The following is a 26170-nucleotide window of genomic DNA, read 5'->3' as shown; positions in this document are numbered from 1 at the left end:
TCTGAAGGCAGAATGCATTATTAGAGGTAAACAGAGATACTTCATAATGATTAAAAGTTCAATGGTGAACCTGTAGATACATAATAACATGGCCTTAGAAGTGTGTGTGTGTGTGTGTGTGTGTACACGTGCAGAAAGAAAGTTAGTTCAGGATTACGGAGAGAAATTAAGTCCACACTAATAATGGAATAATAATAACAACACTTTGCAAGGTAGCTGGTAGAACAAAGCAAACAGAACACCCTATAACGACAAACAAAATGTGCCCAACAAATGGCCTAATGTTCATATTATAGAGCCCTGAGCCCATCTACTACAGATTACACATTCTTTCTAGGCACAATGAAATGTTTAATAAAGGGACACCTGGGTGACTCAATGGTTAAGTGTCTGCCTTCAGCTCAGGTCATGATCCCAGGGTCCTGGGATTGAACCCCACATGGGGCTCCCTGCTCAAGTGGGGAGTCTGTTTCTCCCCCCTCCTCTGCCCCTCCCCCCAGCTCGTGCTTGCTCTCTCTCAAATAAATAAATAAAATCTTTAAAAAGAAATAAGAAAAAGGGCGCCTGGGTGGCTCAGTTGGTTAAGCGACTGCCTTCGGCTCAGGTCATGATCCTGGAGTCCCTGGATCGAGTCCCACATCGGGCTCCCTGCTCGGCAGGGAGCCTGCTTCTCCCTCTGACCCTCCCCCCTCTCATGTGCTCTCTCTCTCTCTCTCATTCTCTCTGTCTCAAATAAATAAATAAAATCTTTAAAAAAAAAAAAAGAAAAAAAGAAAAAAAAAAAAGACATGTTTAATAAAATCCACCATATATTGGGTTATAAAGCTAGTCTCAACAAAATCCAACAGATTGAAATCATATAAACTATATATTCTCAGACCATAAGACACTGAAGTTGGAAATAAGCAATAAAAAGACAATTAGAATAACTGCATAGGTTGGAAAACAATCAAATAAAAAAACCCTCCAGATAGCCCATGGATAAAAATAGAAATCAGAAAATAATTTGACAATGAATACTCATGAAAAGATTACACCGAGGTTGGTGGGATACAAAGATTTGATCAGGACATACTTGATAGTCTGAATTAGAAAAGGAAGCTAGTTGAAATATCCATGAGCTACACGCTTACCCCTGAAGACAGAAAAGGAGAAGCAAAATAAATCCAACAGAAATGGAAGACATGAGGTGAGCAGTAATAGCGGAAAATAGTGAAATAGTAAATGAACATGCAATTGAGTGATTAACAGAGAAAGAAGTTCTTTTTTTGAAAAGTGGAATGTGATTGCTAACCCCCTGAATGATTAAGAAAAGAGGGAAGGCACAATCTGAAGGAAAAAGAGGCCATCACCATAGATAATATACACATGAAAAAGGTCATAAAAGAATATTCTGGAAAACCTATTGCCAAACAATTTGAAAATCTAAAAAGAAATGGGCAGTTTCCATAAAAATCAGCACAAAGGATCTGGCAAAAGAAGATACAGATTTCAGAATAGACATATGACCAGAAATGTAAAATCTTACCACAAACAGAATTCTAGATCCACTTGGCTTTGCTAGTGAACTCTACAAAGCATTTAATAAAGAAATTTGACAGATTTAAACAAATTGTTTCACAAAGTAGAAAAAGAAGAAATAGTCGTTAACGCATTTTATTAGGTCCGGAAAATCTTGACAGTCAGACCCAACAAGGACAAGGAAATTTCAGGCCAGTCTCATTCCTCAACACAGATGAAAAATTTTAAGCACATTATTAGCAAATTTATTTTATCAGCATACCCAAAGGATGATACATTGTGGCTCAGTTGGGCTTACATGAAGCAATGCCAGGTTGCTTCATATTAGGTAAGTCTTCCTTTTATTTTACATTAACAAATTAAAGAAGAAAAAATACATTCATAGATACAGCAAAGTCACTTAGAACACCTGAACTAGGAATTTATTATTTAAAAAAAAAACTTTTAAAACTAGGAATGTAAGGGAATGTCCTTAATCTGATTTTTAAAAATCTGCTTTAGAAGCCCTTAGAAGAAACAACACACTTAAGACTGAACTATTAAACATCTGTCCTTTGTTTTGAGGGAGAGCCAAAATCTCAAAAGATTTTAGTTTTTGCTGAATTTGATAGGTTGATTATAATGTTGGTATGGAAAAAAGTAAAGACTGAATAATAGTCAAGACACTTTTAATGAAAAAGGACTAGCTGAGGGGAGTTGTACCACCAGATTTCAAGATTTATGAAAAATCTACCGTAGTTTAGACAGTGTAGTTCTGATGCAAAGATAGACAACGGGTTAGAATTGAAGGCCCAGAAATAGATCCACCATAAAACACACTTGATTTTGGCAAGGTTGACACTGCTCTAGGTAAGGTGTGATCTTTTCAATAAATGGAACTTGACAATGGGATAAAGAATAAAATAAAGACCTGACCCCTTTCTCACACTATTTATAAAAATAATTTCCAGTGAGTTGTAGATCTAAAGAAGTCAAAATGATGCATTTCTAGAAAAAAAATCCTTCATGATTTGGGGTAAGGAAAGATTAAAAAAAATAAAGACATGCTAGTCAATAACTAGTCTTGAGGTAAAATTTGATAAGTATGACTATAGTAAACATAGTAACTTCCGTTTATTGAAAGACAAGTCAACCTACCAGAAGGCGAGACAGACCGCTGTGACAGTTTACAACAGAGGGTATCAACACGGCCAATGAAGGTCTAAAAACGTGCTGCGGCAGGTGCAATCTAGGGCAATGCAAATTCAAGCCACAGTGTGATGTCCCAACACACACATCGAGCTGGCGAAAATAAATAGACTGACAACACCACATACTGCTGAGTAGGTAAAGTAACAGGTGCTCTCCTACACGGCTGGTGGAAGGGTAAATAGGTACAACCGCGCTGGAAAACGATTCGGCATCTCCTTTAAAGTCGAAGATACCCATAACCTAAGATCTACCGATTTTACTGGTAGATAGAGAGGCATGTGCACCGTCATGTACAAGGGTGTGTATACAAGAAAGGTGTGGACCGTGCCCCGGGAGGCATGCAGCGGAGAGCTCACAGCAGCCTTACGCATCGAGGCAAACACTACAGCAATGAGATGTGTGCATAGCAGCTGTACAAGAAATAAACAAGTGCTAGTGCATTCTCTTATCTGAATGGAGTCAGCTACATGCAGCAGCACGGATCAGCATCACAAACAAAATGTGGGCAACAGAAGCTACAGTTCAAGAGCAAATGCATAAGTGATAAAGTATAAAGTAGGCAGGGGCATGTGGGAGGCTTCTGGAGTCCCGGCAATATGCTGTTTTCCTGATGGGGTGAAGGTGATATGGATGTGTGCTTTACATTTATGTTCTATACTTTTTACTATACATGTGTTATAGTTCATGATTTTTGAAAAATAAATTCCACCTAGGGGCGCCTGGATGGCTCAGTTGGTTGGGCTTCTGCCTTCGGCTCAGGTTGTGGTCCTGGAGTCCTGGGATTGAGCCCTGCATCTCTCTCCCTGCTCATGGGGAGCCTGCTTCTCCCTCTCCTCCCCACTTGTGCTCTCTCTCATTCTCTCTCCCTCTCTCTCTCTCAAATAAATAAATAAAATCTTTCAAAAAAAAAAAAACAAATTAGAAAAAATAAATTCCACCTAGAATAAAGAAACATGAAGTAGACTGTGTAGAAATAAAGTAATTTTTTATGTAGAGTAAATAGATGGGATATATTAGGCTCATGGAGCAAAATCAAATAAAAATAGAAAATAAATAGAAAAATCAAATAAAAATATAAAATTATTAAATATAATTTGTGAATGTGTGCGGTGGAGTCAGGAGAGGGGTCACGATTGGTGAAGTAGAAATATCACTGGATTTGGAAATAGAAAACCAGCGTTCATGTCTCATTTCTTTCTCTCTTGTGTGACCTTGGGCGTCACCAATCTCTCTGAACTTCAGTGTTCTCATTTGTAAAATGGGCATTTACAGCACCTCCTCTTTCCTGATTGTAGGATTGTTTTGAAGATAGGAAGACTGAAGAAGACAATGCATGTGAAATACTTGGTCCGAGGGTTGTGGGTTATTGTTAAGCTGTGAAATACTTTGTAAAGTTCTTTGTTAAGTTTCCTAAGACTGGTGGTAGTATCTGTGTCCCTGATATTCAGGAGGGCATTGGCCAGAAGCTGGTGGGATTTGGATATCACATGGATATCTCTGTACAGTAGACACTCTGGAAGGTAACTTGTCCCTTACCATCTCTGTCCAGGGAGAGAATAAAGTAGAGGAACATTGACCTCCAGGGTGAATTTTTGGTAATCAAAAGATACTCAAGGATATTGTTTAGCTGATCACTTTTTTGTAGGCTTTTCATGTAACATTTATAAATTTGTTTTTATAGGCTCCCCCCTTACTGTGGACTGCAATATCACAGACACAAGGGATAATACAAATCTCCGATGCTGGAGAGTCAATAACACCTTGGTGGATGATTACTACAGTGAATCCAAACGCATCAGAGAAGGATCCGAGTAGGTGTTGTGTTTTTCTGGCTTCCCTAAAAGCCGACAAGAATTTCCTCACTTACATTATTTTGGTGCTAGTACTACTTCTTTTAGATGCTTCTCACTGACCCCTCATCACTCCTTTTGGCTTTGCCTCTCAAAGATGTCCTCAGCGCTTGGCAGGGCTGAGCCTCCCCTTCAGAGAAGTGTGAGGGGCTCATCTTATCAACATTCCCACATCCTAGTTAGACAGATGAGGCAAAACATCAAGGATGGGCCTCACACAACAAAATCCATTTCTCTCAGCTAGTCCTTAAAACCAGCCTCCTTCCTATTTTGTTATATCATGAGCCATAGATCTTCAAGGCTCCAGTAGCAAAGCAGGGAGCAGCGTGGGGACTCTTGGGGGAGACAGGACTTAATCATGCACTAATTACGTGGTAGAAACCCAATTTGTGGTGGTATAAATTGGGTGGCGTAAAGCAAGATTCACTAGTCCAAGGGCGGAAGAACTGGTGTTGGGCCCTGCAGGGTAGATAAGTTAGCCTATGTGGAGACAACCAGAGGAAGGCTCTGGAGGGCTGAGGATGACATCTGTCGCCGTCCAGAAGAAAATGGAAATCCGGAAGGGCCACAACTCACGCACCTCACCGAGCTAGTCCGTGATGCATTCCCGGGGTAACTGTGATGGCCTAAAGTGTTCTCCAGAGAGAGAATTTTATTCTCTAGACTGAAGATGATACACTATGCTGGGTAACTATGCCTCACATATAAATGGTTGGCTCCTTTCTTTTACAGATCCCACATTTCTTTCCAGAAACATATTTTTTACACAGTGAACATAACCTTCTTGGAAGTGAAAATGGAAGATTATGGTCATCCTTTCATTTGTCATGCTGGAGTGTCAGCAGCATATTTTATTTTAAAACTCCCAGGTAACGGTTCGGTGGGGTACACGCTGTTCAGAAGGTTCAAAACAATGACAAGGAGACACTTGGTGTGAGGCAGCAGAGTGATATTCAATAGGGAAACTCGGCATTAATTTCTTGTTTGGAATTTGTTGGTTTCAAACTCATTTCCAGAGTGGGGGGAGGGGTGTCAATGCTCCTGAAGGCAATGAGTGACCAACTCAAGAACTGCCAGCCATCACTCCTGTCTACTTACCAGGGGCTTTATGAATCTCATAAATATTGCATGGCACGGTCTTCTTATTGTGACCATTGCAGTACCAAGATCCCTGAAGTCTATACATTACAACTTCCCAGACCTGGGTCCTCCCAAAGGGGGAGGTGGCATTGTTGCTCCAAGATCTGGGGAAGGACAAAGAGAAGTTGGAAGGATGGGAGGGAAGGGCCAATCCATCTAGTAGAAGCTAGAGGCTCAAACAGGTGGTCAGGATCAGATCGGGCACCCGCGTGCAGAGCAGATCCACTTGGTTGTGCTGGGACTTAATCAATGGATTGCTATTTCTGTTGACCCAGAATGTGTTTTAGTTATTGTGCTTTATTGTATTTAAAGACATACTGCAGTGCATAGGGATGTCTTTGACCTCAAACTGTTTGCAACATAGTGTGACCTAGGGCAGGTCATGATAAACTCCTTAGGGAGTATTTTTTTTAAAAAAAATGAATGTGTTCTGGGGGGTTCAAAGAAAAGACGCCCCCCCCCCCCCGTCATACACACATACATACATACACACCTTTTAGTGGAGACTGGAGCATCTGGAAGGGGCTGATGAAGGAAGTGGTGTATGCGGTGGATTCTAAGAATGGAGAGACTTTCTCTTCCTTTGTCCTTCTTCCTCTTTCCGAATTCTCTCCTTCCTAGAGCCTCCTTCCATGGCATCACTGTTTTGGGCTGTGGTAAGGGAGCAAACTGTACTGTTCCTTTTCTGGGATGTGTAGGAGCCTGTTTTCAGGGACTTGACATTCCAGGGGAACCGGTTCTGCTTCTTGGTCGTCTCCCACCCACAGCTTTTGCCATAATTGCTCTGCAGTGTGTTTGCAAAGCAGAGCAGGGATAGACACCCTTTCTGCCCTTTCAGAGACTGTGCTTTGCAGACAGGCCCCCGGCCTGGACCTTGCTGGCACAAAGAGGATGAGGGGGGAGTTTGGCTCTCCACCAGCCTTCCGGAGACAACAGAGTTGGCTTTCAGGGGAGGCAGCTGATGGCTCTTTATTTACGACAGGTGTCCTGCTGCTCAATTTTGAGTGCCCATGAAAGCAGTTATGACAGTGGAATAATCAGGAATGTGCATCAGAACCACCGGGGAAGGTCTTCCAATAAACATGTCCAAGGCTCTACCTCAGGAGAGTCTAGTAGAGTTGGCTTAAGTGAGACCTGGCCATGTGTGTTTTGAGAGAAGTCCTCATGCACTCCAGCCAGCCCCATCAGGAGCTAGGCTTCTGCAGAATTTCCTTCCTCAGGTTCCCAAGAGCACATTTGCTTTCTGAAATTCGTGGGCCACACCAGATTATTCTACTCCCATATACCTATTATATTTAACTGTAAACAAATATTTAAGCATTATCCTCATTGACCTCTAACACATTTCCATTTGGCACTTGTAATGTGATCTGTATAAGTAAAGCATAGAGTTGACTCTTTGTTTTATCATTATTATTTGTTTATATCTTTATTTGCTGTCATTTGTAGCTCCAAATGTTCAAGCTTACTTGATAGGAGGGCTTCTCGCCTTGGTGGGTGCAACAGCATCTGTCATGTACCTCTACAACATTTTTAAGATCGACATTGCACTCTGGTATCGAAGTGCCTTCCATTCTACCGGGACCAGAGAAGGTAAGCGTGGGTAACCACCGAAGATTGTCTCATACCTGGCATCCGCTCATCCGTATAACCATTGTAAATACACTTTATCATATTTTACTAGCTTGCCTTTCATGTTGTTGGCAAATTGGGAGGAAGGACTCTCCCTGGACTTCTCATGCTTCAGGGAAACCATTGGTCCATGGTCACCAGCATTGTTCAGTCGAATGAGCCTTGCAGGCTAGTCGTGCCGAGCAAATCTTTGCTAAGAAGCAGGAGCACGTCATCTTCTGGGTCCCACTGTGACTGTTTTAGAGAGGTTCTCACATCTACTGCTGTTTGCCAAAGAAGACAATTTCTCCTAGAGCGACAAAGGGCTCTCCATCCGCGATACGTCTTCAGCACGGTGGGCTCATGAGCAGAGTTTACGTTATGGAGAGAGATGAGCTGCCTGTGGGGGCAGCTCTTTTAGGCCCTGTACTTGGGGCCTGAAAGATTTAAGTCCCTGACTCGCAAGGCTAGAAGGAGACCTGGGTTTGCATCTGGTTCTCCCCTTACTCCCATGTGATCTTAGGAAGTGTTGAAAGCTCTTCTCTTTCTTGGCTATAGAATGAAAGAAAAAAAGAAGCAAGGAAGAAGAGAAGGGAGGAAGGAGAGGAGGAAGGCAAGTAGGAAGGAGGGAAGGGAGGAAGGAGGGAAGGAAAGGGAGGAAGTGGGGAGGGAGAGAAAATGATCAGAGCCTGCCTCTCAGAGTATTGTAGGAACAACTGAGTTGAAGTCCAGGAAAGCCCTGAGCAGGGACCTGGGGCACAAGGGGCACCCTGTAGTCTGAAAGCCAAAGCGAGCTGCCTCTGCCCCTTTGCCCCAGGTTTCAGCGTGGTCTCTGGAGCTCCCGTCCTGCCAACACATCTCAACACACAAATGCCTCAGTGCGGTCCTGAAACTCTGAGGAATGGGCACTTCCCACCATTGTGGTATTTTTTTCTTTTTCTTTTTGTTTTATAAGTAGGCTCCATGCCCATCATGGAGCCCAATTCAGGACTTGAAACCATGACCCTGAGATCAAGACCTGAACTGAGATCAGGAGTTGGACACTTAACCGACTGAGCCACCCAGGCGCCCCACCCCCAACCATTGTGGTTTTTTTAAACTCTGTGCTGTTTTCTTGTTGTCTCAGAATGGTTGTGATCTCTTAAGGCCTTGAAAAAAAAAAATAAGTCTGCTTTAATGTCCTCTGATTGGATGAAAAATTAATACACAGCCGAGAGAAGTCTATGCTCTTCATGTACACGGAAATACCCACATTTATACCATTCAGGTCTGGAGACTAGCGATGAGGACTAGAGTTGGAATTCAGGGAAGTGGGTGTCCAAGCACGTTTTATGAGTACCCACCAGTAAGAAAGGCATTATTTACACCGAGGGTCTGCTTTGCATATAAAACACACAGTACAAGTTGTTGTCCACCTATTTGAGAAAACAGGTGTCCTAACTTGGACTTTATTCTAAGGTAAATTTCCGAATTCAAAACTGGCAGTCCCGGAGCAGTGTAGAAAGCAACACGTTCTTTCTTGAGGGCCAAATTCAATCGCGGAAATGCAACTGTGCATGTCCAATGCCTCTTGAAGCCTCTCTAGTCCTGAGGCCCGTCAGCTGGATGTGGGGTCCCCTCGGAGCCTCCCTGTGGCTATGCTCCTGCCTGTGAATGTGGCAGAGGAGACCAGCACACCACCACTTGCTTTCTGTTTACTGACTGACTGGACACTGCGGGGACTTCAGTGGTGTTCCCAGATCTCTGGTCTGGGTGCGCGTCTCACTCCATGACTCACTGTGACTCCCAGGAGCATGAGAGCCGAGAGCTGGTGCAGCTGCCTGCTGGTGAGGTCGAGTTTAGCAGGAAGAGAAAAAAGGAATAGTGACTCACCCAGAGCAGGGGAGCTGAGCAGATGACAGACTCAGGGAGCCCCACCCTCTGCTGAGACTGGGCTTCAGCCCAAATTCGGGCTGAGAATTTGGACATCGGGGCTCACAGTCAGCCAGGGCTCCTTTTTTTTTCTTAATTCAGATAAGTACGTGCATACTTTATGACTAAATCTCTAATCTCTACAGCTCCATCTATGAGAACGACCCCTGTAATTCCTCTCTGAGTGTTGGCTTTGACAATGAGCTAGAGGTGAGACTTAAGATTTGTCCCTGATGCTATTTCCAGCATTGTGTCCCTGGGAGATATTTTCTGAGTTATTGGGGGGAACCTGTGGAGTAAGGGGTGGCAAATACAAATGAAGAAATAGACAAATTGTGTCCTTCTTATGATAAAATATTTCCCCAACTAGATGAGTTGCACTTTATAACATGAGTAACAGGTGGGTATAGCTCAGTTTTACTGAGTCATCAACAGTCCTAATCCATGAGTTCTGTATGTTCTCTAGTAAATTATAGGAGTTACTTTAAAAATTCTCCTTCCGGGTGTGCATGCGTGTACAAAAATAAAAGGGCCAGTTTCCACATCTAGAGAGATTTGCATATGTCTCACCGCCTTCCAAATAGGTTTGTGGAGAACATACATGTAGAACACAACAATTAAAAACAAAAACAAAATAGGTATAGTGAATGGAGGGTAGAATGGTAAAATAAAGCTTAGGGGTAGAATTAATGACAAATTTTGGACACGTTTTAAAGATGAGTTAGCTTTAGAAGTTAAGGTAAAAGCAATGACAAGACACATTGTGTGCTGTTCACAAATGCGCTTCAATTGCTTATGAGAGCACATAACTTTTTCTGGGACAATTTTCCAAGGAAAAGTTTCTGTAGGGAGACTCATTTTTAAAGGGTGTAATATAATGAATCTTGTCTATAACAACATTCCTGTGGTAAATGTAGTAGCATGTTGAATGTGGCTTTTCTTCTAGTGTCTTCCATGCTAGGGCTAAAATGCCAAACCTCATGCAATCAAGTAAAAGCACTTATGTGAAGACCAAATTGATTCTGTCTGATTTTTCCATTGGTTCAGTTTGATTAGGTTTGAAACTTAAGAAAAGAAAGTAAGGGGTTGAATAATCTTTAAGCAATCTCTCATAAACATTAATACATCCCAATAGACTTTTGTATTTCTGCCAACGGCCAATAAAGGCATATGCAGATGTTTTAACATCAAAATTAGGACTGAATGTCTTCAGGAAATTAAAGGAGCTTGGCCAGAACCTAGATAAACTGTCTAGGTTTATCCACTATATAAAGGCAAGTTGTGGGAGTATCTGCTAACAGGCCCTTTCCTTAAAAAACTTACTAGTAGGTCTACATTTCTACAGTTTTCTGGATGAAATAAACAGTTGGGGGGCATGTCAAACTCATCATTATCTATTGCCGTTCACTGTTACCTTCCCAACCGCTCTTACAGTTACTATGGCTGGGAAGCAAATTACCTCAAAACTTTGTAGCATAGAGCAGCCATCTCTTTTGCTGATGGGTTCTGTGGGTCAGGACGTGAACAGGCACAGCAGGGATGGCCTGTCCCAGCTCCATGATGTCTAGGGACCCCGCTGGAGGACTGGCAATTGATTTTGGCTATCAATTGGTGGCCTCAGTGACCAGAGGCCCCAGTGGCCTCTCCATGTGGTTTCTGTGTGGGCTACTTTGGGCTTCCTCATGGCACGGTGATTGACTTCCGAGGGCTAGTGTTTCAAGAACAAGAGAGCCAGGAAAAGCCATATTTTCTCTTACGACTCAGACCCTAAATCTATAGAGTCAATTCTACCACATTCTATTTATCAGGGCAGCTACAGAGTCCTCATCAATTTTAAGGGAGTGGAAATAGATTCCACCTCTTTGTGGGGAGGTATGGTCGGTTCTGAAAGAGCATGTGGAACTGGAAATATTGCTGGGGCTATTTTCGAGAAAAAAATGCAGTCTGACACACTTGCAAGGGACTAATCAGGTATATGCTTTGTGACGTTTCCTCCTCCTGATTCTCGTCTCAGCCATACCAGAGGGAGTGGTGGACTTGGATTTGAATCAAGGCTATGCACTTAGCAGCTCAAAGACGAGAAATAACATAGCCTTGTCTGTCTCAGCTCCCTTTCCTGTAATCCGAGGATACAAATGTGACCCTCACCGTGACCGTGACGGGCAAAGCCAGCAGGCAGTTGTCTGAGAGTGCCCTTCAAAACCTCAGGCAGAGGCTAAAAGCAAAATGGCCTCAGCTTGATGTTTTTTGCTAGACTGGTGAATAAAGGACGAACTGATCATTTGGAAGTGATGAGAACCCACTGCATTTTTGAGAACAAGCCACAGAGGTTACATTACTACCCAAAAGCTTAGAAAGAAAAAAATAAAAGATGACCCAAAAATTGGGAGCATTTTGTATTTTGCTTTTCGAGAAGGTGTGAGAGTCCCTTGCTGCCTAAGTCTCTTCTGTCTCAGAGTCTGCATTTGCCCAGCATGGAGCACCTGTCTTTTCAGACACCTCGCCTAAAAACAGGGAACGTGGAACACAGTCAAAAGAGAGAATTCACTCAGCAAACATAGGTTTTTGTTTTGTTTTGTTTTGCTTTTTAATGAGAAGGAAGAAAGAGAAACGGCCTGAGAGAAGAGAGACACCAGTGGCAGGGTTTCAGACAGAGGGGTTAAGGAACACGGATGTTTGCTGTAGTTTACAGACCAGGAAATACTGTATTCATTTGGAAGGCTCTGCTATGTGATGAGGAGAGTGCCAACCCAACCAACCTTTTATCATAAAAGGATTAAATATTATCAAATTTTTAAGGACATTTAAATCCTTTTTAAAATGTTTAAAAACATAAAGCCTTTATGAAATCCTAAAAAGAATTTTTTTTCATATGTCCCCTGGCTTTAGAAAGTCAAGTATATGACATTAAATTTAATTCAGAAAAATATCCACTTATGGAGTGGTGGTATAGACTAGTAGTATTGAAGACGTTACAGAAGGAGTTTTAGCTGGGTTGGGTTTCTGCCGACTCCAAACACAAATTAATCATCCCTTTGGTACCTGCCTGATGACTCCAATTTATTAAAAAGCTGAATCAGCTCATGATCTAAAACTTCTCTCTCCCCTCACAGATTTAACCTTCTTGAGCCTCTGTAAAATTAAGCTCCACTCAGACATTTGGCAACTACTGATAGGACCTCCTCTGTCTCAGTTCCTGCTCCAGGCACTGGGGGTGGAACCCCACCAAAAAAAGTCCCCATTCTCATACGGCTTCCTTTCATGACAGGGGTTGGGGAGACTGAGGAAGAGTGAGTGTGCATGTGTGCCCATGTGTGTGTATTACCATTTCCACAGGATGGCCAAGAATGGTGGGCAGAGACTTAAAGGTTGTCAGTGGTGGTTGGCGTGAGAATTTATTGAATGGGAAAAGGCTACAATGTAAACTCTAAAGTTCTGTACACATTTTAACTACAGATCTTCCTTGACTTATGATAGGTTATATCCCAATAAACCCATTATAAGTTAAAAATATCATAAGTTAAAATGCACTCAAGGGCGTCTGGGTGGCTCAGTTGGTTAAGCAACTGCCTTTGGCTCAGGTCATGATCCTGGAGTCCCAGGATCGAGTCCCACATCGGGCTCCCTGCCCAGTGGGGAGTCTGCTTCTCCCTCTGACCCTCCCTCTTCTCATCCTCTCTCTCTCTCACTCTCTCTCAAATAAATAAATAAAATCTTTAAAAAATAAAATAAAATGCATTCAATGTATGTAACCCACAGAACATCACAGCTTAGCCCTGCCTACGTTTAACGTGCTCAGAATACTTACATTAGCCTACAGTTGGGCAAAATCATCTAACACAAAGCCTATTTTATAATCAAGGTTGACTGTCTCATGTGACTGATTGAATACTGCCCTGAAGGTGGGAAACAGCAGGTGTATGGGGACAGATGGTTGTCCGTGTATTGACTGTTGACCCTGGAGATTGCGTGGCTGACTCGGAGCTGAGGCTTTTTACACTGCCTAGCATCAGAGAGAGGAGAGGACCGCATATCACTAGCCTGGAAAAGATCAAAATTCAAAATTTGAAATATGGTTTCTCCTGAATGTGTATTGCTTTTGTACCATCATAAAGTCAAAAAATTGTAATCAAACCCTCCTAAGTCAGGGACTGTCTGTACTATTATTTAGACAAAAACTAGAAGTATCCAAGATTTTACCTTCTTTCTTTGGGCTCAGAGCCACCCTTCTTTTCAAGTCTGTTCAATCAAACAAACTTCCATAAAAAGGGAATAAAAAGGGATGGCTTCCTCTTGGGTCCCATTAGGTTAGCTGTGAATTTCCAAATAGCCTGGAGCTCAAAAAAAAAAAATCACATTTTCTAATGAGATGTTCACTCAAACCTTCTAGCCCTGCTAGAATTTCTTACTCATTCATATGACCCCTGAGTAGAGCATAAGCATCCCCCTTCCATGCGCTTCTCAAGCTCTTCCCCTTCTTGGACTCTTTATCCTCCACTCCTAGCGCCTCATTTTTTTCTAAACCCTTTAAAATCCAGGAACTGCCCTCCATCCTTTATGAATTTTCCCCAAGAGTTTCATGCTATGGGGAAGTTTTGTTTCTTTCCATCTCTCCTGTTCATTCAGCCATGTGATCTTGTAGCGCCTCATGTTTTTATTTCCAAGTCTCTGAATGGTCTTTCCAGTTAGATCTTGTGTCTTGTTCATCTGTCCAGGGGTGAGCACAGTGACTGTTACCTGTGGTTGGTTGCTCAATTAATGCTTAGCTCATTCCAGTGATGACGAAATGTGCTGTTGTATTGGACTTCTCTGTACTGCACAGCAGATTCCTGGAGTCTGCTCAGAGGCTTGGTCTCTACAATGCCGTGTGCAATTGCAGTGACGAAATTCACTAGTGGGTCTGAATCACAGAGACTTGGCCCATTTTGCCTGGTGCAGTTTATGACAGTCCGCCATTGCACAGGACCCATCAAGAGTGAAGATGATGGAGACTCCAGCTTTCAATTCTCATTTTCACCACGGGGACTGGTGGACTTAGAGTCAAAGGTGTCAGGTTGGAATTGGGGCTGGGTGACCTTGGAGAAGTGATTCTTATGTAACGGGGATAGGACCACCTTCCTCAAAGGTCAATGCCAATGGGGTAGGAATACCAATTGTAACTGACAAATCACTGGAGGCTCAATGTGGATAAATCTGAGACTTCAATTCTTCAGGGAACCTAGTCATAAGGAGTAGAAACCCACACTTTTGTGAGTTTTCCCTCCAGAAGCCTGACTTGGTTCTGACTGTAAATATCAGAGAAAAAAATCTCTTTGTGCTTCCAGCAGGGGGAGGAGAAAAATCATTCTGAAATATCCTAGAGCACTCAGTTCTTATTAACAAGGCCTGCCCTCAGGAGAAACTAGTTAATGAAAGCCTTACCCGCTAGGGCATTATCAGAGTCTAACTGACCTGCGCAGGAGGAAATATCCAACTCCAGCCCAATCTAGCCATCCTGCCCCACCTAAGTGGGGATAAAAAACTGAGAAATGCTTGTGAAGTTCATAGTCCAGAGTCACTAAAAGACAGATCTAATCACAGGACCATAGAACATGTCCCCTCCCTCCACACCTCACCACCATGTAACTAAAGGCCAGTTTATAGCACTTTCTTTTACCGGTACATTCTATCCAGCTCTCAGAGAAAAGTATAAGGCATATTAAAAGGCAAATGCACAATTTGAAGAGAGAGCAAACATGAGAGCCAGGAATGGCAGGGATGTTGGAATTATCAGACTGGGAATTTAAATTATCCCTGATTAGCATGCTAAGGGATCTAATGCATAAAAGCAGACAGCACACAACAACAGATGAGAGATGTAAGCAGAGAAATGAAAATCCTAAAAAAAAAACAAAAAGAAAGCTAGCAATTAAAAAAAAAAAAAACTGTAACAGAAATGAAGACTGCCTGTGATGGGCTTACTAGTGGAGTGGACATGGCTGAGCAGAGAATCTCTGGGCTTGAGGCTATCACACTAGAAACCTCCAAAACTGTAAAGCAAAAGGAACAAAGACTGGGGGAAAAAAAAGAACAAAGTATCCAATGAGTGTGGGACAACCACAGAAGGTGTAACATAAATGTAATGGGAATACCAAAGGAGAAGAAAGAGAGAAAGGAACATAAGTATCTGAAACACTAATGACTAAGAATTTCCCCGAATTAATGTCACAATCCAGGAAGCTCAGAGAATACCAAGCAGGATGAACAAAAAAACAAAAACCTAGGCATATCATTTTCAAACCACAGAAAGTCAAAGGTAAGGAAAAAAAGTCCTAAAAGAAGCCAGAGGTAAAAAAAAACAAAAAACAAAAAACATTACCTATCGTGAAACAAAGATGTGAGTTGCATTCACCTTGTCCTCAGAAACTACGGAAGCAAAAGAGCAAGAGTGAAATATTTAAAGTGTTGAGAGAATGAGAACCTAGTGTGGCAATGCTTGGAGCCAAGGGAGCCAACTGGGTACTCTGAAGTCATTGAACCCAAGGGAAAAGGACATCATGGTAGCAAGTCAGACTTTCGCTCTGTTAACATAAGAGAATTTGGTAGGAATAATTCCGAGTTTATCCCATTTCCTTTTCAGATGGCAAGCTGTATGATGCCTATGTCTTATACCCCAAGCCTCAAAGAGAAATCCAGAGCCATGAGGTGGACACGCTGGTGTTGAAGATTCTGCCTGAGGTGCTGGAGAGACAGTGTGGATATAAATTATTTATATTTGGCAGGGATGAATTTCCTGGACAAGGTATGTTTTGAGTGAAGTGTAAAAGCCACAAATAAAAAGGAAAGGGAAGTCTCTTTTCCTTCACTTTAGAAGTGGTGGGGTGGGAGGATCTGCTTGCTTTCCCCAAGGAACCATGGGGAGTCTTGCACCTCCTCAGCCCACAGCCCCTGAGCTGAGTTAGGACCAGCTCTCTTCTCTCTGGGGCTCATTCCTGTAACAGGATAACCGGGATTCCTGGTTGAAATAATGTGACTCTCACTATGAGTAACACGAGCAGTTGGCTGATGACAGCCTTGGCCAAGGGACCAAATGGAGAAAAGAGGTCATTTGCCCTCATGCCCTTGAGACTAACTGCTGAGTATTCTCCATCAGTTCGAAAATGTAAATCAGCTCATGTTTAAAGATGATTTTATAAACCTTAACTGCCCAGGCTTCTCCTACATAAATAAAATAGAATTTATTTATTTACGTCTCCCTTTGAACAAGAGTGTAGCTTTGGGCAATGAAGGCAACATCTCTGAACCTCAGCTGTCTTATCTGTCAAATGGGGAGGAGAATCCTTCCTTAACTCGGGCGACAGAATGAAATGAGGTAAAACCTGAGTGGGGACCAATATGGAGCTTAGCGCATATTAGACATTCGACAGATAAAGTTTCCCTCTTGACCTACATGTTTTCTTTCTTGGAACGCTATACAACAAATGGCTGAAATTTGAAATAAGCATCCTGCACTAGTCAAGAGGAAACCAAGATGACTACTTTACAGCATTTGGTAGTGGCCTTCTCTGGGTCATTTGGAAAGGTTGCTGAGTACTTTGGATTTGTAGGTTGCCCATATCCGTGGTGAGTGACAACTATATCTCAGCCCGCATCTTTTCAAGTTATAAGATCAGCCTCCATGAGGAGCTGAAAATCTGATCTAGTGCTCGCCATAAATGTGTGGAAGACTTCAAATTTCATAAGCATATTCTTTCACTCACTTATTCAGCAAATATTTATTGAGCACCTGCTATGTGCCTTGTAATATTCTAGGGGCTCGAAATAGAAAAATAAGCCAAAGAGAAGAAGAACATGAACTTGGGGAGGTCATAGTGTATTTTTATATTCTAAGAAAAAGGAGGATATAAAAGTTAGTCGTTATGCTAAAAAAGACCAAGTTTCATCCATACCTGGATATTTCCAGAACTCTCCCCAAGAAATCATCAGGGGGTGTTACTTAGTTTCAAGTTAGTCCTATAAATCCTGGGCATTTAGCTAGCTACGAAGCCCAAGAGGAAAACACAAATAAAGATTAATACAACATTGGAACTACCTACATTTTCCCTGTCCTTTTAAAATCTATTTATTTAAAAAAATGTGTTCATCATCTAATATAGACTAGACCTTCAGTTAAGTTGGTGATACAAAGTTAGGCACGATAAGACCCTTGTTCTGGGTAGGTCACGGTCTGTGGGTGCAGTCAGTGGGCTAAGGAAAGTGACCTATCAGCAACTAACTACCAAAAAATATGACTTATGAACACAAAGGACCAATTTTTCAGGGAAAATCAGGAAGGCTTCACAGAAGATAGGATATATGTTAAAAAAATCACTTTTGTTACCCATTCCTAAGTCACATTTATTTTAAAGTCCATGTTGCCTTTATCCAGGGCCCATTTCTAATATTCTCAGAGATCGATCTAGGCTCTTTCACTCCTGAGACAGTCTGCATCTTCTTTATTTGCAGCAGTGGCCAATGTCATTGATGAAAACATCAAGCTGTGCAGGAGACTGATCATCATCTTAGTTCCCGAATCCCTGAGCTTTGACTTGTTAAAGAACATGTCAGAAGAACAAATTGCAGTCTACAATGCGCTCATCCAGGACGGGATGAAGGTCATCCTGATTGAACTGGAGAAAGTCGAGGACTACGCGGCCATGCCGGAGTCAATTCAGTACATCAAGCAGAAGCACGGGGCCGTCCAGTGGAGTGGGGACTTCACAGAGCAGTCACAGTGCGCAAAGTCCAAGTTCTGGAAAAAAGTGAGGTATCACATGCCACCCAAAAGGCCGCCACCATCTTCTTCTGCCCAGCTGCTGAAGCACACGTCCTGACACCTCCCGGCTGGCTAGTGGGGGGCCAATGTGGGGTTGGTCACCCGTGATGGCGTGGTCGGCATGGGGTGGCTCATGGTTGGACAAGGACACATGGCATTTGGGCAGTCGGCTTGAAGCTTGCAGTTGTGCACTTGTTGCTACAGGTCCTCTGTTTGCTGCTCGTTTTGATCAGAGCTCCTTCTTTAGGGAAAGGCATCACCCTTCCAAAAGGCCCTCATTCACTTATGGGCTCTGATGAACACTCCCTGAACACAGAGCAGATGTAGCATGTGAGCCCCTGGGGAATGGGACATGGAGGACTGTAGAGCGGCAGTTGAGTTGTCAGGAAGTTTGGTGCGTGGTGTGGCACCCATGGGGCCGGAGATGGAAGTCAGGGGATGGCAGGAGGCAATCTGTGGGCTTGGGGAGGGCTGGCAAGGAGAACCACACTTTTTTCATGACCACGATTTTAGCACACTCATACTGGAAGCCACTGAGTGGTCACACAGACCAGTGGGGACCAAGTGTGGCCCCACTGGGATTGCCCATTAATCACCATCCTGTTGGGCCCCAGCCTTGAAAGGAAAGGATTTGTCAAATCAAAATAAGTAACAATTCACTTGTTTTTCCAGCTGGCCAAGAAGGCTGGGATTCTGAGCAACATGTGAGAGAAACAGCACACCAAGATGATGCGATTCTGGTCCACGTAAAACAAAGTAATCTTTCAGTTAGCCAGTGTTCCCTCATCACAGGTCCATTTATGATTTAACAAGGTGCAAGGACTTTTGATGCTCAAAATTAGCTGTAAACTCATCACTACTTTCAAAGACCCCCACCTGAGGAGCTTAGATAGAGTCCAAGTCTCTCGTTCCGTGGCTGATGACATCAAGCCCTAACAAGTGGCCTGCTGGGGTCAGAATGTTTGTGTCCCCCAAATTCACATGTTGCAGTCCTAACACCCAGTGTCATGGTATTGGGAGGTGGGACCTTCCAGAGGTGATCAGGTCAGAAGGGTGGAGACCTCCTGAATAGGATTAGTACTCTCGTAGAAGATACCCCAAGAAGTCCATTGCCACTTCGGCCATGTGAGGACACAGCAAGAAGTCTGCGATCTGAAAAAAGGTCCTCACCTGACCACGAAGGCACCTGTTTTCAGACTTCTTGTCTCCACAGCTGTGAGAAATAAATTTCTGTTGTTTGTAAGCCACTCGGCCTGTGGTATCTCGTGATAGCGGCCCTAATGAAGAGTCCATGGGGGCTGGAAGGGGGTCAGCCAGTGGGCAGGACAGGGGAGGGGGAGGTGGGGAGGAGCAGGAGGGGTGAGAACAGGGACCCCAGCATGCAGGGAGGAGCAGAGTGTATGGGGAGTAGGGAAAAGGACCAGGTGGCTCTGTGTCCTTCTCGGGCTGCCGATAGCATAAAGTGTCTGGTGGGACTTTGTCATCTTTCCCAAATGGAACTCTCTCCCTGTTAAACACTACCTCCCCCTCTCCCCTGCCCACAGCCTCTGGCAACGTTCTGCTTTATGTGTCTATGATTTCGGCTCCTCCAGGCACCTCATGTAAGTGGAATCATACAGGATTTGCCCTTTTGTGCCTGGCTTATTCCACTTAGCCATAGGTCCTTAAGATTCACGTGTAATATTTGCTTTTTGTTTCATTCTTCTTATGGAGTCTCCCCTCCCTTCTTTCTTTCTTCCCTGGGTGAACGGTAGCAGGTATCGATTTTATTAAGGTGACAAGGGACAACCAACAGAAATAAGAAGCTCAGGAGGATCCTTCTAATCAGATGTTTGTGAATTCTTTGCTTCTCGGTTTCTGTCTCCAACATGGGAGTCGTGATTCTTCATGGAGAATTTGCCAGTTTAAGTAAAGGAAGCTGCTTCTCTTGGTGCACCCAGGAGTGAAGTGATGGTGGCTGATGTGTTCCTCCTTCTGTTCCTCTCACCCCTGAGTTTTCTTTCCTCTGCTTGGTACCTGGAGATTGCCATTGATGCTGGAGAAGGCTCTATGGCCACAGATATCAGAGGGGCACTTTGCCCTTCACTGTGTCCTATGTGGAGCCCATCCCCTACAGCCTTCCCCTTCCTTCCAAGCCCTTTCTCTCCAGAGAGTGAAGAAAGGCAGAGCAGCCCCACGAGTCAGGAGACAGGGTGAGACCCTGGGATGTGTCCTCTTGTCAGGCTGTCCCAGTTGCCTATGAATTTTAGAAAGAGATTCTCCAGGATTCTTCAGTGACTAACCTTTTATAAATAAATGACTGTATCCACACAACACAAATTGAGGCTGTCAGAAAAAAAGAAAGCCAATCCATCAGAGGTAAAGGTATTTTCTGAAAATCTGTGACTTATGGGAGACCAGTACTGTTGGTGAATTTCTTAACTGGAATGATTGTTTAAGTCAAAAACTTCCTTCCCCTCCAACATGTGCCCTATGTTTCTTTTTGTCTAAAAGTATGTAAAGCTGTATTATTAATGCAATAACATGAATGAATTATATCAGCACATTGCAATTTTATTGTTATTAAATATGTTTTGTGTCCTATACAAGAGGTGCCTTTTCTCAAGGGTTCTGGCCTTTCATGTATTTGGACATGGTGCTGGTGTTCTCAGGCTTGGATATACTCTCCTAATGATGGACCAAGTGCTCTGAATCAGGATTTGTACAGTACAGCCACATGGCTTCAAAGATGGATAAAACTTGTCTTATCCCAGTAAGTTCTGTCCTTTTAAACAGTGGCCCTTTCTGATAATTTGAGGAGCAATGTGGATATCTCCCTAGAAAAAATGTACATACACACGAAATTTTGGCTGCATTTTGAGAAGGTTGACAGAGTTTTTCAAGCTCCTCAATGGGACCTTACAGAAGGTCCCCAGGCCGTGGGAAAAAGACCCCTTCCCTGGAGGGACTTTCATTTCTGTACTTGTAAGATGTGATCTCGGAATTTTACATGATTCTGTGCAGAGGTCCAGTGATAAACGTGCCAAGTGAGCCATTTGGGGGTCCTCCTGAAATTTGTTTGGAAAGGAACCCAGACTTGGGATTTTCGTGGTATTTTAGTCATCATCTAGCCCAGGGCTGCCTTACTGGTCTGCCACAAATGAGCTGCAGGTCTCCGAGGACTGTTACTCCTGAGATATTTCCTCATGGCGTGTCTGGAGCTGTAGGCCTTACCTGTGTGTGCACCATGATGTAAAAAAAAAATTGGGAAACAGATCCTAGTCAGATAGGGGCCGGAAGAGTGAAGGGAGTAAACTAAAGACACTTGATACTTGGTGGCAGAGCTGGGACAGATGTCTCCTGTCTTCTCACTGTGCCGTGGCTCTTATCCTACGACAACTTTTCTGACCCTCTCAGTCCTGTGACAACAGCCACTCAATGGAACTAACCCTAGAAATCTGAGAATGGGCTTCTGGAATTACACAGTTAGGGCTTCAGTGTGATTTCCCTTGATTTACTCTGGGCTTTGTCAGGATCACACACATTTTTTGTTTGGTCTTGTTTCTACCTGGCAGTAAACAAAACTGTAGCATTTAGGTTCATACAAAATTTAACGTTCAGGATTAAGAATTTCTTCAATAAGTTTTACCTTTCTTGAATGGATCCATCTGAATGGCTAGAGGTTTTAGATGAGAGAGGTCAATGAAGGAGGCTATGTCCTTTCCTGGGACAGCTTTATCACATCTAACGCAAAGCACTGGAGTTAACTGAATTTTACCTCTTGCCTGGAGCCTCATTACCACTTGGGGACCTGGGGGTCCAGGGCTCTGCCTAGTGGGGAAGAGCTTGTATTTGAAACTTGACTTTTCCACTAACTGCGGGGCCTTTGAGAAGCTGGTCAACCTCTCTGAGCTTGTCATCATTTGGGGTTGACGTGAGGAAAAAAGAGATGACATAAGTGAGTATGGGCATGATAAGTGGTTGCTATTTATGGACAGATTGGACACACTTGAAAGAACTCTGGTCATGATATTCAGGGAAAAAAGTTCAATTGAAAGGGAAAAAAAATCCATTGGCACTGAATGTTTTGCAGTAGGCAGCTCATGGCTTTTGGAGAATCCTAAATTTTCTACTAGCTTCTTAAAGTCACACACACAAAAAATGCCCCTGGAGATGGGGTGCTCTGTATTGGCATCGATGGATCTATGACTGTGCCCCGAGCTGTGGGCTCTCGGCTGGAGTAATTTTCCAAACCATCCTGCCCTGTCTGCTGGCTGGTGTCCTCTTCCACATATGCAGGGACCCCCAGCCTTCCTGATCCCCTGGGTATCCACACAGGAATATCTGCTCTGATGGAGACTTTGATTATTGTCCTTGCTTGCTGCTTGGTCTTGATGGTGGGGAGCTCAAGGAGCTTTGAAGCCTCGTCCTGGGAGATGAGTGCCAGGAATAAGCTTCAGCCATACTCATTCTACCACACAGTAGCCTAGGCCAGAAGAGTATTTGAAGGAAGTACCTGAACTGGGAAGACCTAATTGACAATCCTATCCCTCTCCTGGGCCTCTGGAGGATAACGCTGTTACCCCGCCCCTGGCCTCAAACCTGTCCTACCACCTCTTAGATCATGTTCCCTTCCCCCTTAGACACTCAGCAGCTGTGATTCCAAGCACCCTGCTACGGTACTGGGGATTGTTCACTTCTTGCCATAATTTCACCTGAACACTCCTAAAATGAGAATTGACAATTTGCCCTGAAGACTGCTTCCCGAATTTCTGTAGCAGGGGATCAGAGGCACTCTTTGGTTGAGGGGTGGTGGTGGGAGAGAAGGGCTTGAAGTAGCATTTGTGTAGACAGCCCTTGGTCCAAAATAGAGAAACCATTAATGACTCATGTCAGAGAATGGGCTGATTCCTAATGGAGATTTCAGGGAAGGGGTGCTGGAGTTCCACTGAGCTCCCTCCATTTTATTCATAATGCAGTCTCCAAAATGTGCATTTCCACTGTTTTGTAGGTGTTCTTTAGCATTTAATCTCAGCATTTAGACCCATAATTAAGCTGCTAGAGATCAAGGAGCATTAAGCCTCATACTAAATATTTGTCATTTTGAATACTTGGTGATACCCATCTCATTTTCCATTTTATTATTATTAGTTTACTACTTTGAGCATTTCCATTGTTAATTTCCATGAGTATTTAATGGAATAAAGGGATACAATCTGGTAAAGATATAAGTAATTGAATTGCCACTGAAATGGTGGTTAGAAGGTAAGATTTATTTGCCGGCTCATGGACTCATGTCTAAGTGTGCATAAGAAAGAAGATTTAGATGTCCATGGATAGTGGACAAAAAGGCAGATTATATGAAAGCTGAAGGTCACCACCCATTCTCTCATGTCTCCCCAGCGGGGCTTGGTGAGGTAAAAGAGGGCTTCACCCTATTCCTTGGGGGCAGGCCCCAGGTCTCTTGGGATAACTTGAGGGGACAGGACTGACCTGAGGGCAAGGGTGAGAGGTGAGGGTCAGAGGAAAGATGAAATATAGGTGTTGAACCCCTCGGTTACCTTTTGGCTCACCTTCCTATAATGAGTCAGTCCCAGAACCCACTTCCTTTGGTTTCTCCCCTCAAATACCATGAGTCTGCCCATGAGAAAGTCCTGGGTGAAGATTGAGTCACATCAAATAAAGGGCCCAGGAAGGTCTGGTCTTTTCCCAGAAGGTCAACCGAGATAAAGACACACGTGAAAGTGCTTGGCAACCTCACAGAGCTACAAGGAGCTGTCTGACCTACATGGGGACTGGGGGGCACAGACCCTCAGTGTCTTCTGCCCCTGCTGAGCCCCGCAGTGACTCAGAGAGCTGCCTGCTGTGGTCCAGTCCGTTGACCTTTCCTTGGCTCTTGATCCTGATTCATATTTTCATAAACTTTCCTTCAACACATGCTTTGTTTGGTTGATTTATCCAGGGCTGTGTCTGGAAAATTAAGAAAGTGGAAAATTCCTCCCTGGCTTCCCTCTTAGAATAAAGACTATCGATGACGAATCCATGATGTCTAGAATAAGTGACTGGGGGTGACGCTGGCTCTCACAGCTGCAGAACATCAGGTCTCAATGGCTGGAGGCCACACATCTCAGATGGAATTCTTCTGGGGTCCTTGACGGATGGGAACACTTCTCCCTTCCATACACAGGTAGCTTCGAAGGGGTGCTGCCATTTGCTTTTTTTTTTTTTTAAGTTTTTATTTACTTATTTGAGAGAAAGAGACAGGGATTGGGAGACTGAGTGGGGGGAGGGGCAGAGGGAGAAGCAGACTCCCTGTGGAGCAGGGAGCCCAACGTGGGACTCGATCCCAGGACCCTGGGATCATGACTTGAGCTGAAGGCAGATGCTTAAATGACTGAGCCTCCCAGGTGCCCCTGCCATTTGCTTTAATAAAAGTCAAACCCTAGTCCTCAGGGAGAGAGATATTCTCCCCTTAAGAAAAGAAATTAGACCCGTAGCCCTGGCTCTTGTCCTCCAGAGTCACCTTTCTTCAGAGGCTTTCTTATTAACAACAGTTGCCACTGCCCACCTTGGATGCTCCGGCCTAACTACCGTTGACTAATTCCTAGGAGCACAGCTGACATCTGCAAGGACCAAAAAGATTTTACAGGAGGAGAAGAGATAACAAAACAGAATGGAATCAGGGCATCTGGGTGGCTCAGTTGGTTAGGCGACTGCCTTCGGCTCAGGTCATGACCTCAGGATCCTGGGATCGAGCCCCACGTCAGGCTCTCTGCTCAGCAGCGAGTCTGCTTCTTCCTCTCCCTCTGTGATCTCTCTTACTCTCACTCACTCTCAAATAAATAAATAAAATCTTCGAAATAGAACCAGAATGGAATCTACAGGGATACACCCTCAAATGGTTTGGGCTACAAGATACAGGTTTTCTTGTGTTCCTCAGGAGACTACTCAGCCCTCACCTCCTCCCACCTCAGAAGAGGAGAAAGCACATCTTTTCCAATTCAGGCCCAGAATGGGCTCAAGGGGGACACCCAGCTGAAAGACGTTGCACCAAAATGTTTTTCCAGCTTATGCTGTGTTTTGCTCTGTTCCTTCTCTCCTATGTGACAGCAATCTCTTGCTGTGTGGTGGGGCTTCTAGCAGCTCAGTCATGGGGGCGGGGGGGCGGCGGAGTTGGACATGGTGAGAGCTGGTGGAGCATCACCATGGGCCATGGTAGGCTCAGTCCTACACGGAAGCCTGCCCCCGAACAGTGTGTCCCCCTTCCCCTCTCTGTCTACCAGGAGACATTAAGCTGCAAGTCTTGGAAATCTCAGAAGTCCATCAAGTCAATTTCATTCTCAATTTTGAAATATAAATCATAGTTTTTTTTGTTTAGAACGCAGATGAAAATGACAATTTTTTTTTAAGAATCTAGAAATTAAAAACCCTTTTCTCCTACAACCAAGTAACCAGTTTGTCACCATTCAAATATTTACAGCTTGATGACACTCCCCTGATGGTTGTGTCAACTGAAAAATTGGGTGAATCCCAAACTGAGATTATAGTTATAGAAAAATGGGAGAATGATGCATAATAACTTTTTCCCCCTCTTACTCAGTGGCTGTATTACTTCTTAATTTGAGTCACTGACACCTACTCTTTTATTTGATTTATTCATGTTGTCCCTTAACTTACCCGGAGAACCCTGGAGACCAAAGGTTTCATGGTGATGGTTTTGTGGTCACTCCCTCATTTCTCTGCCCCTTATTGCTCTCGATTTCCCACCTTCTCTTTCTGTTATCAGCGGGATGTACTTGCCCTCCCCCTAATCATCACCACCACCACTCTGGTTAGCATTTTTCTAGAAAATGAAAACATTTTTAAGGCGTGAGCCTTGCACGTGGGCTGGATGATTTTTCAACACACCTATCAAATGTGGCCAGCCTGAAGACCCACATCTTGGTCTCACCCCACCCCAGATGGAGCCACGTGCAAGACAGGCCAGGGGTGCAGAACCTAGAGTCCTCAAGCTGAGGTTATAGGTGAAGTGCTGGCATTTGCTACCAAAGGCATTCATATTTTGAAAACTGCAAACTACAGGATTAATTACATTTTACATTGCAACTCAGTACACACACACACACATGTAGGGAGAACAGGAAAGAAATCCTGTTTCTTATTATGGGTTCAA

At 43.7% G+C, this 26170-nt stretch overlaps 1 protein-coding gene across 8 annotated transcripts in view; it reads left to right on the top strand.

Annotated features, from left to right (window-relative positions):
* Positions 1 to 19265, top strand: part of IL1RL2 (interleukin 1 receptor like 2) — a 36848-nt gene extending 17583 nt beyond the window's left edge. For 6 of the 8 annotated variants that reach the window (XM_036087787.2, XM_078056723.1, XM_078056721.1 and 3 more), the window contains 5 exons: positions 4394 to 4523; positions 5295 to 5431; positions 7152 to 7295; positions 15844 to 16005; positions 17709 to 19265. In XM_036087787.2, the coding sequence (XP_035943680.1) occupies positions 4394 to 4523; positions 5295 to 5431; positions 7152 to 7295; positions 15844 to 16005; positions 17709 to 18076 (941 nt within the window). In that variant the 3' untranslated portion in view covers positions 18077 to 19265. Of the gene's footprint in view, positions 1 to 4393; positions 4524 to 5294; positions 5432 to 7151; positions 7296 to 15843; positions 16827 to 17708 lie in introns of all 8 variants that reach the window. The other 2 variants (XM_036087785.2, XR_004915935.2) reach the window with 2 other exon arrangements.
* Positions 19266 to 26170: the final 6905 nt, after the last annotated feature.

This window comes from Halichoerus grypus, chromosome 10 (assembly GCF_964656455.1).
Source record: "Halichoerus grypus chromosome 10, mHalGry1.hap1.1, whole genome shotgun sequence".
NCBI classification, from domain to species: domain Eukaryota; kingdom Metazoa; phylum Chordata; class Mammalia; order Carnivora; family Phocidae; genus Halichoerus; species Halichoerus grypus.
This window is presented reverse-complemented; position numbering and strand designations above follow the sequence as displayed.